The sequence below is a fragment of the Oscarella lobularis genome, chromosome 9 (genome assembly GCF_947507565.1).
Source record: "Oscarella lobularis chromosome 9, ooOscLobu1.1, whole genome shotgun sequence".
In the NCBI taxonomy this organism is placed as follows: Eukaryota; Metazoa; Porifera; class Homoscleromorpha; order Homosclerophorida; family Oscarellidae; genus Oscarella; species Oscarella lobularis.
Window position 1 is genome coordinate 1,575,361 of NC_089183.1, and position 15,185 is coordinate 1,590,545.

The window sequence follows — 15,185 nt, forward strand, 5'->3', positions numbered from 1 at the left end:
TCGTTTTGCCCACTGGCTCTCGGGGAAAGGTAATCTTGGATAAAAGTAATTAGACTACAGTAGTAGACTTGCAACCCTACTATGATCAGCCCACGACGTTTATGAGGATTATGAGACCAACCATTCCGTCCGACGAAGCATCAGGGAGATCTCTGAGGCAGAGAACGACCTTGATGGAAAGTGTTCGTGACGCCGTTAGTGGCGGATCTTCCGGGTCACGTGTGCAGCTCAGGCATGAACTGGCCCACAGGTCCAAAGACGACCGGCTGGCGCTCTTGAGGAAAGCCGGCTTCGCCGTGAAAGAAACGCCTCCTCCTGGAGCGGGTCTCGCTCTGAAGGCCGACCTGACGCTACCCTGGTACAGACTACAAATTCTCCGGAGGTAGAGTGTTTCCATTTCAATTCCCCTACGTACATAAATCATATACATGCAGATGGCTGAAAAAGTGGGGCCTCAGACTACCGGGAGAACGCACGGATCGACGAATAATGAGTGAAATCCTGCCGGACGACATAATCTCAGAAATGGCTATTTTCAATTTCAAATCTGGAAATTCGCGCATTCTGAAGCCATCCCCGTGCGTTCAACTGCTGGACATGTGGAAAAGAATAACGTTCTTGTTAGACCGCCTAAACAGGTAATTTTGTCATTTTATTATTTTAAAATATTCCATTTTATTATCTGCAGTGTTGGAAAATTGACCTGGCACGACGAATGCATTCCTCAGGAAGAAGTCTGGGTCAAGATTGGCGGCGACCACGGAGGTGGCTCATTTAAGTTGTCATTTCAGCTGGCGAACATGGAACATGTCAACTCTATTCGAAATACCCACCCCATCAGCTGCTTTGAAGCTGCTGATTCCATTACAAATCTTCACGTGGGGCTGAAAATTTTTCAGAGTCAAATAATAGAAATGAAAAGATCATCGTCGAGGTCATAAGACGATTTTTTAGAAATTACCTTAGATAATAACATTTGTCTGTAGCAACAAGTCAGTGCGCCTCTTCATGTTCGGGGACTACGAGTTTCTGTGCAAAATGTACGGATTATCTGGAGCAGCAGGTTTCTTACTTACTTTTATAGTTATTTAATTAACTACTTTGTCTGTACTAGCTCGCCATCCTTGCCTGAGGTGCCACTGCACAAAAGAGCAGTTGCAGATACCCCTTCATCTTAGAGGGTTATCCTCACAGCGAACCCTCACTTCCTTGGCCACGAATTACAAGGATTTTCAACTGGCCGGAAATATAAAAAAGCTAAAGAACACAACAACGTGATATCTTCTCACATTTTCGACATCGAAACTGATCACGTTAGTTGCAAAAAACGAACTAATACTATTTTAATTAAAAATACTTTAGGTGGCCGTACCTGCCCTGCATTTGAGCCTTGGAATTTTCTGTCGCCTATTCTTTCTCTTCGAGCAAGAGTGCCAACGTCTTGATGGGGCGTGGGGTCAGAAAAACATCGCTGATCGAGCTGCCCGAATGGCAGCAGCAACGGAAGCAGAAGCCAGCAGAGATTTACTGCTTCAACATGTGACGTGCTCACCTGAATTCTGATCCGAAGAACCAAGATGTCGTTTTACTACGGGGAGCAGTTGTCTATTTTCAAGAGAAGGCAAAATCATTGGTGGGTCAAGCTAAAATATTACATAATAATTAATCGACGATGTGTTAGGGAGAAGCTGTTGGCCCGCCCGCCGAGAGCCGCAACGATTTTATGTTGGCTGTCGACAAAGCTCTTTCGACGTGTGGTGTTGATCGAGAGGCGTATTTTGGAAGCACATTCATTGGAAATCATGTCCACAAAGCTTTAAAGGTAACTTTAATTCCCGTCTTCTAAATAAGTAATTACAAAGGCTATATAACTAGGAACAAAGTATTAAACTTATCGTTGGAGCTGTGAGGAAGGTGCCTTGCGGAGAGGAAATGAAGGGGCTTGCCAATGACGTGGCCGACAAATTTGAATCTGCCTTCACTCTCTTCCGCAAGTGCCATGATATCTACTCCCTCTGCAGAAAGGTCTCTGATGAAGAAATAAAAAAGCTCGGTATGTAGTATGATAATATTAATTTTTGGTTATTGACTTTACGTAGAAAAATCCATTAACAATTTTATGAAATTTTATCGGTCAAACTTTTCATCGTCGTCAATCTCACCGAAACTTCATTTCCTTGAAGACCACGTCGTCAGCTGGATTCAGCACTGGAAGTTGGGCCTCTCTTTCCACGAAGAACAGGCAGCAGAGTCCATTCATGCTGCATTCAATGAACTCCAGCAAAAACATGCTAGCATCCGGAATCCAGTTGATCGACTGATGACGTCGTTCAAGTATCACCATCTCAATAACTGCTCCGCCATTCTGTAACTTGTTTGTATCCCTGTCTCCCTCTACATCTTGTGTCTGTGTACGTGTGTGTCTGTGTACATCTAGATATGTGCCTTTTGTCTGTCCGTCTGTCCAGTCTGTCTGTCTGTGTAACTGTTGGTGCCTTGAGTAGTGCCTCCGCGTGGCAGGGACTGGAAACGTCTGTTATGGACGGCTAAACTACTTACAGAAGGCAGGAATTACGAGGGCGTGCAGACGGTCAAATAAAGGTGTGCAAAACTAAGCTAATGCATACCTTTAGATTATTCTTCCCTCTTTCATGTAGCTTTGACCGTTTTTGCCCAGCACGTGTACGAATCCAGGAATCGACCTCAGAAGACCACTCTCTAGATCGACGCGATACGACGCCTACCGGCAGGTACACAGTTTTTACCCCTTCGAACCCGTAAATTGATCCACTCTCACCTGTTCCGAGCATAAACCTATGTTGAGACAATGAGAAAAAGAGCGGAAACCGCTGGCTTCATCGCACTAATAGCCATTACCGGCTAAGAAATAGGACGCATGCGTACAATTTAATATGCCACAACGTGACCTATTGATACAGCCGTGCCCTTGGGTTATGGCAGTCCAGGCGTGAACGCCCTTTAAAAGCCAAGGTTGAGAAGGTCTTAGAATCGTTTTAGCAGTTGCACCTCCATGTTTTAGACACAATCTAATGTCATACTGAAACGCAGACGTTTGCTCAGACTTCTGTTCTACTGATGCAGATTTCAGAAGAGTCAGTAGGAAAGTTAGGTGCGTTGTTTCTTAGTTTTTTTAGCAGTTGAGAGCTTGAAAATGCTCAGACTTTTAGGATCTGATAATTTAAGAACACTAGAAGCAGGCAGGTTCTTCCAAAAACATTTTATCGCACTTTTATCGCATTCGCCACTCTACGAATATAAACAGGGTTGACAGCATTGCTGTGACACAATCATTTGACATTGCCGCTTTTGGAACCAAAAATCACCACTTGACACTTTGTTTTTAGTTTGTAATTTCTTAGCAGAATACAAATCTGTTTTTGAAATTTTTTGTTTCGACCAGAACTATGAAGCCCACATTAGAAAAGAAAGACAAAAGAAGCTTGGGCAACCGAAACGAAATTCACGTTATGGCAACACTTTCAAATTGACGTTAGTGTATTTACATGGATTAGTAAAAAGTGGTCGTGGAATACACAAAAAGGTTTATCATAAAATGTCCGGATGTGATTAATTATTGGAACCTCTGTAACTGGCCTCCTAAGTTTGCCCATCAACAGCACGAGAAACCAGAATTTTTAGACAAAGTCAAAAACAAAGGTTTTACATTGTAGTAAACTCACAAAAAAATAAAACTTCGCTTAGCAACTCGTATATGCTAAAATGGGTTGTTTGCGTACAAACTTGTTCTCGAAGTTAGATTGTTTCTCGAAACCTGACTTTTACATTCGCGTCCTAAACTTGGCAAAATAGGCTAAAATAAGCGAAAACCTAATAGTAATTTGCATCACGGGAGCAGTGGCGGCCGAGGGGTGAGATAGTACCCGGGGTAGTATTTAAGATAGGGCTCTATTTTTTGAACGCTAACCGACCGGGCTTTTATTTGAGACGAGGGCTCTATTCGCGCAGGCATACTATTCGCGCAGGCATACTATTCGCGCGAGTACGGTATATGATATCTCTTTGCTGTCTGACGGTAAAAACTGCTCAGGTTAAAGGTTTCTGCGAGAGCGCTGTGGCCTGTTTCCTTTTGCAGATATTTCTGAGGTAGGCTCTTTGACTATTTTTATTGCTAACCGGCTAGTCATGATGTTGTCGATCAATTCGTTTATGACGAACTCTTTGCTAAAAGTTAACGTTGTCGTAAACCAGCATGAATCTGCCTTGCTTCAAAAAAAGATTTGTTTATTTTGTGCAGAAATTCGCTTGAGAAACTCAAGGTTTTGCTCTCAGCTTAAACAAATCCCATGGTGATTAAAAGACGTTGTTACTTTTCTGTTTACTGCTCGCGCAAAAAGCCTAAGGCTGAAGAGAAACTGAAAGCCTTGATGCCAATAACGTCGCGCTGAGACAAAATGGATAAAACAGTCATTCCGTGAACGTAACGTGATAGTAGAGATTTCGAAAACAAAGAGTCCAAAGACGCAATTAATGCTAACAGACGCGGTGCGTACCAATGAGCAATTGCAGGCAGTTCGCGAAGTTGTGTCTTGCTCCTAGGGAAGAGCCAAAGTTTTCCCATTTTATATTTACAACTGTGTGCTGTTGAAACTGAAAAAATTTATCTTGGAATATTTCTTGTGTAGCTCGCCAAACATTTCCTCTGCTCACTTCGAGGTTTGTCCGAAAATTAATAACGTCTGCTTGAAGTCTGCATTTGACTTCTGAGAATATGATGAAGCCTGTTTCAGACTGTCGAGTTCTTTTTTGAGGCTTTTGTTTTCGTCTAACTATGAACTCAATGTTTTTAGAACTATCAGAAAGTCAGTCTTTTCTGCGTTAAGTGACTCAGTTCATCCATTGGGCGAGAAACCATGGTAGACATAAACTAAGACGCTCTCTTTGCCTTGCTTGAATTTCTGCCATAGTCGCTCTTTTTTAATGTTGTGACCAAACGTTTTGGTAACAAGAATGCCCAGTTCAATACTTGAAATTGGACGCTCTCTTCTTAAAGGAAGGAACATGTTCAAACAGCACAGCAGTGCTGCGGCCGTAACGTAAGAATCTGCGCAGACTTTCTATCTCGTACGAAGCCTGAGCAGCACGAGCTAAAAGACATAAAGCGGTTTCTGATGAAAAGAAACTTTCACTCACTGCAAGACGCATTAAAAGAATACTTTCTCATAATTCGTGACGTAGGCGAACTAATTGCAGAATGAATAAAATCTAAGTATTAGATTAGCAACAGGAATCGGAAAGAAGGCCTCAATCTCTACCAAACGTAAGAAACGGCAGGACTATTGCGGCAAATGTCAATGCCAACTTTGAGGAAGAATGGCAACGCTACGAGAAGGGCAAAAGGGGCTTGGTCAGATGGCTTGGTCAGATGGCTGTGTCACTACGTCACTACCAATGAATTATCTCATTAAAGTAGGCGCTGCCACACCAGACTCTCTCAGCGAACCCCATGCAGATTCGGGACCGCGACAGAGTCTTTGCACAAGGCTACGAAGTGCCGGTAATTGGCACAATTTCTCTAAAGGGTACGTCGTTGATGGCTCTCGCACTCTACGTCGACCTGACGACAAAAAATAGAATATTGCGGGAATGAAGAATATGCTAAAATCGTCATCTGTGCGCTTCAATACAAAAAGAAAAAGTGACTACACCCTTTCATCAAATGATGACTTCGAAGAGATGGACAAAAAGAGGCGCCGTAACGAATGTAACGACCAACGACTGCAAGACCCACGACTGCAGATGCCGGATCAAATCGCAATGCCCGTAACCAAACCTTACAATTGGATACCGGTAATGGTCCTAAATAAAACCCGGGAAGGGCGATTATGCTAGGGCGTGGAAGACAAAAGAGTACCCTGGTAGCCCGTTCAAGAGTCTCAGGTTTGCTCACTACTACTGAAAATAATAAAATAATAATGGTAGTTTTTTCTCCGATCTGAACTGATTAACGCCAAAAATAAGAACGGGGAACCCGAAAGTTTGTAAGCACCCCCCGATCGATAGCCAAGGTGTATAAAAAATGGCTATCGCGTTAGCAGTTTTGAAGGCGTTTATACAACCTGAGCTTAATTGTATTCTTTAGAGCAAGATGCGCATCTGCCATTCGATGACTTCGAGTCGTCATGAGAAGGCGACGTCGTGGGATGTCGAGGACCGCCGAAAGTTTGAAGAGTTCACGATGACTACAGCGACAGCAACGACGACGGCAACGACGACGGCAACGACGACAGTAGCTAAGACGCAACAGTGACCGCGGCAACGATGGTGACGACCGCGACGGCGGCGACGAAGGTAACGACAGCGACGACAGTAGCAGCAAGGACGACGGCGAGAACGACGGCAGCGATGACTGCAGCACTTTGTTTTTGTCACCCGTTTGTCGCGAACCTCTTCCGACATAGTCTTGCTTCTTAATTAAAGCACGAGGTTTTTGTAATTGTGAGCACGTCGAGCGAAGTGAAGGAGAGGGATCTTCGTGTAATATCTAAAGGGGAAAAGCGTGCTCGCAAACAAAGGCACGACGACGACGACTTGAAAAAGAAGAAAAGGGCACGTCGTTCGAATTTGGGTGACGACGACAACTTCAACGCCTATGATGACAGAGGACGACGACGAACCGTTACACAGAGTGCGTCGTGTCTCGAAGCCGTTCATTTCAGATCGTCTTCCCCGTCGGAAGAAGAAAGTTTGTCGGACCAATCAGCAAACGTGTCGCACGACGAGGACGGCGAGACGAGGATGAGCATTCGTCATCACGTTAATTAAGGCGCACTACGGAGCTGTAAAAATTGAGCATCATCTACTGAAAAAGTTTGTTCATTGGCAAGTGGAAGCTGCGGGCAATATAAAAATCGCAACGGATGCAAATAACTCGGCAACGCACGTCGGCCGCTTTGTCAAATTCTTAACAGAAAAGCCAAAGGTACGAAAACGAAAGGGAAGATGGTCAAAGCGCTTAAGAACAAGAAATCAATCGTAAAATGCCTTGCCGATTACTCAAGGATCGAAGAATTTTTGTACAGGTTAAAGCTAGCTCGACAGCGCTAAGCCACCTCTTTAGTATCAAAAGGTGCTCTTTTTGACTGTTTTGCGCGCATTTTTTGATTCTGTGCTTTTAGATTTATTTGCTTTCTTCAACGAGATTTGCTGAAACTTTTCAACAAATTGGACGATCTTTTTTCTTCATGGCTCGAGCGAGCCAAGGCCGCTCTCAGTGAAGTACTGAAAGATTTCAGCAAATCGAAGAAAAAGGAAGGCTTGATGAAAACGACAGCGGAATCGATGTATAGCGCTGGAAAATTTGGTGATCCGGCCACAGCCATAGAAAGCACCAAGCAGGCCACTGCAAGCTTAATTGAGCGATTAGAAAGAAATGATCGAAAAGGCAAAAAAGGGATACATCGTGGACAATTTTCGTTCACATACACCTGGTTTCTCTTTAATTGCCCGGTAACCCCTCCCAGGCAGCAATCGATCCTGCATATGACAATGAACGAGTCGGAGGACGTCAAGAAAAACAAAATGCTCGTCTCAAAGAATTTTAAGACATCGGCGACGTACGGCACAGAAGCGTTGCCTTTCGAAGAAGACGTCATTGCCGTTTTCGAGCGACCGCTAACGATACCCAAAGTCAACACCGTCTTCTTGTCCGTCAACGGAAAGCCCCTCGAAGGCGGACTATCAAAGCTCCTGCAACATTTTATGAAAGAGAACGTTCCCGAACTGGGTAACTTGAATGTTACCAACATTCGGCAAATGCTCAGTACGCTCAGCCATGGGACGTTGGGCGACAACGATAGAAGAAATCTTGCTGAATGCAACAGCCATTCTCTAGAGACAGAGCAAAAATATTACGTGCGGTTTGCTCTGGCAAGAAAAGCTGAAATGGCGGCTAAAGCCAAAAAAATTTGACGGGATCGCCGATGAAATACGACACCGGCGACAAGGGCAGTGCGAGTACGAAGAAGACCCACGAAGTAGATGCTACACCCGATGTTTAGAGCCCCAAAAGCGACCGGGGCGATCATCACGACGCGGTTCCCCTGGGTATACCAGAAGAAATTTATATCCGAATTCGTGACAAATGTTTGGCGAAATTGCGAGAAGAGCAAGAGCCAGCAGAAATAGGCGCTACCGCGACTATAAGCAACAAATCGTGAATCGAGAAAGAGAGCGGCACAATGGAAAGAGCAAAGAAAAAAGCGAGCAAATTGCAAGTCACAGAAGGGAAACAGAGTGCCACAACCACCGCCAGAGAGCGAGTGGAGAATAAAGACTAGCCACAAGCCAGAAAGGTCATGATCAAGAAACCTCTCGGCCATCGCATTACCTGGACGCAACCTGAAATCGAAGAAGTCTACACCTTCAGAAAGAACAACCCCAGTGCCGGGTTCAGCAATCTCTTTTCCAAAATAATGGTGAACCCGCAATTGAGAGCAACGTTCTATCGTCGCCACGTAAACACAGCTGCTGCAAGATTGCTACCGCTCCATCCTAAAAGGATCATACGTGAAAAAGTTTGGGATCGGTCCGCCCGAGTTCTTCGTGGAAGAACGAGGCGAAGGCGAAAGTCTTGAGGAAGATTAAACGAAAGGCAAGGTGAAACAGTTACGTAAAAACATGTGTAAGGTAGTCTAATATTAGATGCGGTAGTCATTGGCGGAAGGGTTAATAACGCCAAATGCGTGCATGGACTGCAGGAGTTGCGCTTGCATGGCGTTAGTTGTGCCTGACGTTAAAGAGGTTACAACAAATATACACGTAAAGAGTATTAAAGTTAATTAAGAATGTCTATAATGGTTTTAGGGTTTTTTATAAGGGGTAAACAAAAGCATATTTAGAAAATCTTTAGTAACCATGGCAACTGTTGGGTCCAGGAATTCCTTGGTAATAGTTTACAGGAAAGGGAGATTGGGGGCTCGGCGTATGCTTTTAGTTCAAAGTTATGGTCGGTTAAAGGAGTAGTGGTTAGGAAAATTCTTTTAGGATTTTTAGTTGCTAGGGAGACACAGGGATTGCTTAGGGGAGTTTCAGAGCGCATTTCTACCCTTCCTGAAAAAAATCCCGGGTGCTCTAGCAGGATTCCAATTTCTCAAAAACCTCTCCTAAATGAATAAGTTACGGGATTAACGTTCCGTTTGGTCCGTTGTAGGCGTGCTATATATCATTCGAGAGCGCTTTCTGAGCTCTATCTATTTTGGTGCGTATGACGTCATCGGATGTAATCTCTATTTATTGTTAGCAAATTCGTGTTTTTGGAATTTGTCAACTTATAGCCATAATCTTGTATATTAGATTAAGGAGATTGACAAATATTTTACTGGGGTTTGGTACAGAATTTTATTCATTTCAATTTCGGTATAGGGTCTCGCGGGCATATTTGAGGTTTGACGTCATAATTGTGTTCGTCGGCATATCGGGGTTTTTGTTTCTAAGAGCATTTTATCTGCTCCAAACGCCATGTATTGTGAGGAGTTGTGTTGTAGGCATTAGGCAGTGTGGAAAATATTTTTTGTACATTTTGCGTAGATTCGCGCGGTGACGATTCGGGGTTACGTGTATACGGGAGCAGTGTTTTCAGTCATCGCTTTGGAACGGCTTAAAATGGGACGAAGGGGAGGAGAAAGGACGGAGTCGACTGTCGCGCAGGGTAGGTTGTGTGTTCGCGTCTCATTTGACCCCGTGCGTTCTGTGGTTTCGGGACCCCGTACGCGTTCGAAGGATTATACTACTCCTTTCCTTTGTTCCCTGCGCGGTTTTTAGGGTTTGAACGTTTCGCGGCGAGGTTTGGAGCGTATTTGAGGGGCCTTTTCGGCTGCGCGTTGGGAATTGGACCCGAAAGGGGAAAGGGTGTTTTCTCGCGATCCTCGTTTTTTCGAGCGGTGCATACTGCGCTGTTTGATTTTAGAGAGCGGTGCTACGCATGGCTTTCCTATTGTTTTTCCATAGATTGTCGTTTTGAAGGAGTTATTTCTTTTTTCATTTTTCAGAGGAAGGTTGTTTGGCAAGGAGTTTGGGACAGTCTTGAAGTAGGGGGATCATCTCGTTCACCAATCTCGTGACCACGGGTCGCAGCGCAAACGGATCTCGACGAGCTTTTTGATAGATCGGTAAGTGTCCTTGTGTGTCAATCACGTGTGTTCCGCGTAGGCCGTTCGCCCCAAATCGGTGTCGTCCACCACGAATATATCATGAAATCGCCCGACGAACTGTCGGAAAGCATCCTTCTCCGCCTCAGATAGTCGTCGCTGATGGCTTCTTTGGGTTTCCGTTTCGGCTACGCTCGCTGACTCCGGGTTTTCTGTGGGGTCGATCACCTCTAATGGGCCGGCGTCGCCGATCACAGCATCCTCCACCAGGTTCACTGGCTTTGACGACCCATTTCGGATTAGGATCTGTGCTTCCTCTCCGCCCGGCAGCAGGCTATCCTCTATTTCGATCCCCAGCTCGTTTCCATGCTTTTCGTTGTGCTCGAACAGTATTGGCTTCCGTTCCGAGTTCGCTTCAGTCATTCGAAGTGGAACCCATTCGGCGTGCTCCGGAAGAATTCGGGCTGCCCGAACCAGCTTCATCTCGACCGTCGACGTCGAATTTCCTTCATTTCGAATTTTGACGTGTGGGTCCATTTTTAGTATTCCGTTTAGACCCAACATGCACGGCATCCGCATATTCCTCTGCACGTATATGACTGGCGGTACCGTTTTGCCCTCTACGCTCCACGGTTTCCGACGCAATTATGGGAATTTCTTTCTGGCCGAAATCCACCAATTGACATTCGGGAGGTTGAAGCAGTACTCGATCGTTATCCATTTCCTTGAACGCTGTCTCCGATACCAGGCTGACAGGCTGTGCTTCCTTCGCCTCGACCAGCTTGTTCGACGGCGTCCATGAACGATTCGATAGGGTAGCGCAGTTCTCGTTTGAAAAGGAATCTTAACCATTGCTGAATTGTCCGACAAGCATCTGATCCCGAAGCTTTGGATCGACGTTGTGGCTTCGAAATCCCTCCGCGTTCAGTCCCTGCAGAGCCTCGGCGAAATCGTTCACTGCCTCGCCTTCGCCTTGCTTCCTGCTGTAAAACTGAGCCTGCGTGAACGACTCCAGTTTTACCGGGCGGATTCGCTTGATCAGCGCATCCCGAGCATTGGCATACGAATTTCGCTCCGTTTCGCTCAGAGCCTCAAACTTGCGCAGCGCGCGTCTGGTAAGGTTTCCTTCGAACTGCAGCAGCCGGTCCTATTCAGGCCAGTGAGCCAGCTTGGCTCGATTCTCAAAGTGGCGCATGAATGTTCACAGGCCTTGATCATCGTTCCCCTTTTCGTCGGAAAACGTCGGTAGTCGCAGCAGGTTCCAGGCTTGAAGGTCTTCGATAAGCCTTGATTCGACACCTGCGGTTTCCGCCCGCGGCGTCTGTCCTTCCGCGCTCCTTGTTGCCAACAGCAAAGGATCCTCCCCCGCTCCTGAGTCTGCCCGTCCGCTTTCGCCGCTCGTCGTCGAACCCTCGCTCCCTCCGTTCGCCGCCTGATGCGTTCCTCCGACACGGGGGCGTCCGCTGTCGACTCGATCGCGACGGGAGATTTCGGCGGCCAATCCAAGACGGTCACATCATGTGCCCGCAGCCATTCTCGAGTTGACCGAGACGAGTTGATTGGGGCGTTGTTCTGTTGGAACAACAAGTCGTCTCCAATCATGTGGTCGGCGTCTTGAAGCATGTGGTCTTCAAGAATGCGCTGGTAGGCAGCCGAATCCACTCGTCCGTCCAGACGAATCAGAGAACCAACTCCGTTCCACGACATCGATCCCCATACCATGACACTGATTGGGTGCTGCACGGCGCGATCGCAGCATTCAGGGAGAAACTCTTCACCCTTGCGACGCCATACGTACAGCCCGTCACTTCCAATACTGACTTTTGACTCGTCGCTAAAGAGCACCGACTTCCACTCTTCCCCAATCACGGTGCGAGACAGCCCAGTTGAGTCGCAGTCGCCGATGTCGTTGGGTCAACTCGGGCTTTTTGCGAGGGCGCCTGGCATCAATGCCTTGTTCGTGCAAACGACGACGAACAGTTCTTCCGGATATTTGTTTTCCCAACTGTTCGTTCACTTCCGTAGCGATGCGGCTGGCCGATATTCGACGATGTGAGAGTGCCATACGTCTAACGATATGGTCCTCTCTTGCGGTCGTGTCTTTTCCGCGTCCAGGCCTCGTTTCGTAATCGCTACTGCCGCTTGCTAGTCTCTTTAGGCATAGCTCTACGGCCGTTTTTGATCGCCCGACGCGATCAGCGATTTTGCGTAAAGATTGGCCCTAGATTGGCCCTCTTCGTGAAGTGCCTCAATAATCCCTCGCGTACGCGGACTTTACAATAGGCGCTGCCCAAAATATGCTTTGCGTGAATGCTAGACAAACGTTTGACGCAAAGAAAAAGCTGCTAACGTAAAGGAGCATTTGTAAATTTGAAAAAATGACTCAATGTGACGTCGGATATGTCTCGTGATTGTGACGTAACAGCTACACGTTTTCTTTAAAATAGCAATCTAAATTTTAGGAAACGCTTGTTATTAGTGACGTACAATGGTGCTGGAGTAAAATAATGGTTTTTTGAAGTTTAAAATAGGGGTTTTTGCTCTGGCTTAATATGCAACAATGCCTAATACGCCCACGCACATATGGGATTTTTGAAAAAACCGCCATGTTAATGTTTTTAATAAGAGAATTAGGGAACGGTTTACTGTGTCTTTTTATCCTGAGGAGTAACCCCCCTTTTTTACGCCGTAGATCTGTAGTTTGGTGTTCAGTCTTTTCGTTCTTGGCAATCTTTAATCCTCTAATAAAGAATTCGCGGAGAAATCGCACTGCGAAAATGTCACGCGACTGCTCTCATACGGGCGACGGTTACGTCACAAGAGGCCTACCCTGAAACAACAATTCATGGACGACGACAGCGACGAGCAACACTCGGAATACTCCCTATTGTATAGACACGGTGACCTAGCGCCTACAGAAGAGAATGAAGAAGATTCGTCCGCCGATAGCGATTCCAGTGACGACGACGGTGTTCGACCATACCTTTTTGAGCCTTTGGCGAGCCCGCACGCCGTCCAAGGTTCTCAAAGTCTGGACGACGTTTCTGCGGAACAATCCAGCGACACGGACAGACGTCTAGAGAATCTTGACTGGTGAAACCCCCATTAAACAGGAATTTCTTTAATTATTACAGCGTCAATAGGTGTGAATGCGGAAATTGTCAGTTTATGCCTACAGAAGCCGAGTCGATCTGCTGTCAAGAAATTGCTGAAATGGGAAATAAGATGGACGAGGAGGACCCGAGTGTATCGTGCATCACTTTACACCCAGGGTTTGCATCTGTCTGCTTAGACAGGTGGGTTCTGCAGACAGCGTATTACCAAATGAGACAACACTATGGGGATCCTGAAAACTCTCAGCCTGTCAATCAGTAAATCAATAGTTCTGTTCTGTGTGATGTGTACCAGTAATATTTTTCCTATCTAGAAAATACAGATACACCGCTTATCGACAGCTTACTAGATGGTGCTGGGGATGGCTAGGGAAAAGTATACGTGTGGAACTTCCAGCATGTGCAATAAAAATCATTAGGCAGACTTTTCCCTCAGCTGTGTACTGCGGATTTAAATATCCAAATCTAAGTTGAATTTTGAACTACTATTCATTAACTACTCTTTTGAGAATCTTGTCAGGTGCTGCTCAATAGCTTCTCTTTATCTACTCTCACAAAGTCACTAGTGAGAGATGGTGCCACATCTGATTGAACTGGACATTTCTCCCCCTCCATCACCAAAGCATCTACAAGAGCCATTATTTCAGCTGCGTAATCTAAAAATGCCATTATTGAGTAATGTTTTTTAGCTTTTATATTGTACCGTAGGTGCTTTTGGTGAGAATTTTTCTCACAACATAGTCGCCCTTCTTGTACTTTGGATAGGTCACTCTATATCTCAGCGTCCCTTGGGCTGTTTGAGCATGTTCGCGAGAGGCGTTCTCATTGTAATGCATCGCCGCCAACAACTGTCTAAGGGGAAAAGCAATCAATTGCATTTTTAGAAATAAAAGAGTAACTGTTGAATTCTCACCTAGCCATCATGGATTGCATTGAGAATATTGAAGAAGTGGGAGTGAAGTGATTGATTAGGCTGTGGAAAGCCTCAAGGGATGACGTCTGGAATGAGGGTGACAGCCTCTTCATGTCGTTGCAGAACATTGTGTTGGTAAGCAATTTCTGAATTTTTATGCTAGCTTTCGTCTCTGCAAAGTTCGTTAATACATAGCAAACTTATTACTATTAACCCTTACGCGGTCTAAACCATTTCTTTTCTCTTTCAGTCTCCAAATTTTGATGAGAGCAATTAGGGAATAGGGAATCACGGCCAGTATGGACGTTGTGAATGTGGTTCGAGAGAGACAACCACTTGCTTCTTATAAGATCTCCGCTGCCTTCGCTAGTTGATGCGGCGCACCAATAGACATTGTTGACCATACTTCTAAGCCAGCTGCCGATGATTTCGCAATCTTTTTCTTTGGCCAGAGCTTCGGCTTTCTTTCTGAAAGCTATGAAAACCAACAACAGAAAAATGTAAAGGTTATGTACGCGATGAATTCGTTTTTCTAACATTTTGCTAAGTGCCATTCGTCGTAGTAATGTTGTGTCCCCTTCATGTTTTCCCTGATCCATTTAGCGATGCCACGGTGCCGGTCTGTTATAAGACGGGAAATCGTTATTCCCTGCCCTTCCAAAAATTCGACACATCTGGTCAGGCCGTTTTTATGAACCACCAACCTCGTTGCACTGCAAAGAAAGATGACAGTCACCGACTAATTAAAACCGGCATAAATCACTGACTTGAACTATTTTTATGTCCAATACGGCATTCTGTTGGACGTCGATGCACGTGTACGTACCGAATTTGGCCGAGTGGCCTGGACTGTCTGCCCTACCGTCACCAGCCAATGTAATGCAACCTCCCCTTGCCTTTGCTGTGGCCAACAGCTGCTCCTGATACGACTTCCAAGTTCTTTCTATCGCTGGCAGTAAGAAGTGCTTCTGGTGCCTGTAGAAGGTTTGTGCAGTAACGCTTGCAACATTTAGATAATCCATCATCCTCAGA

The 15,185-nt window shown here is 45.6% G+C and overlaps 1 protein-coding gene across 1 annotated transcript; it reads left to right on the forward strand.

Moving 5' to 3' along the window:
- The first annotated feature begins 12,972 nt into the window (after positions 1 to 12,972).
- On the forward strand, positions 12,973 to 13,502 carry LOC136191386 (uncharacterized). The gene is made up of 2 exons (XM_065979712.1): positions 12,973 to 13,220; positions 13,271 to 13,502. The coding sequence occupies exons 1-2, from the start codon at positions 12,973 to 12,975 to the stop codon at positions 13,500 to 13,502; spliced, it is 480 nt and encodes a 159-aa protein (XP_065835784.1).
- The last annotated feature ends 1,683 nt before the right edge of the window (positions 13,503 to 15,185 follow it).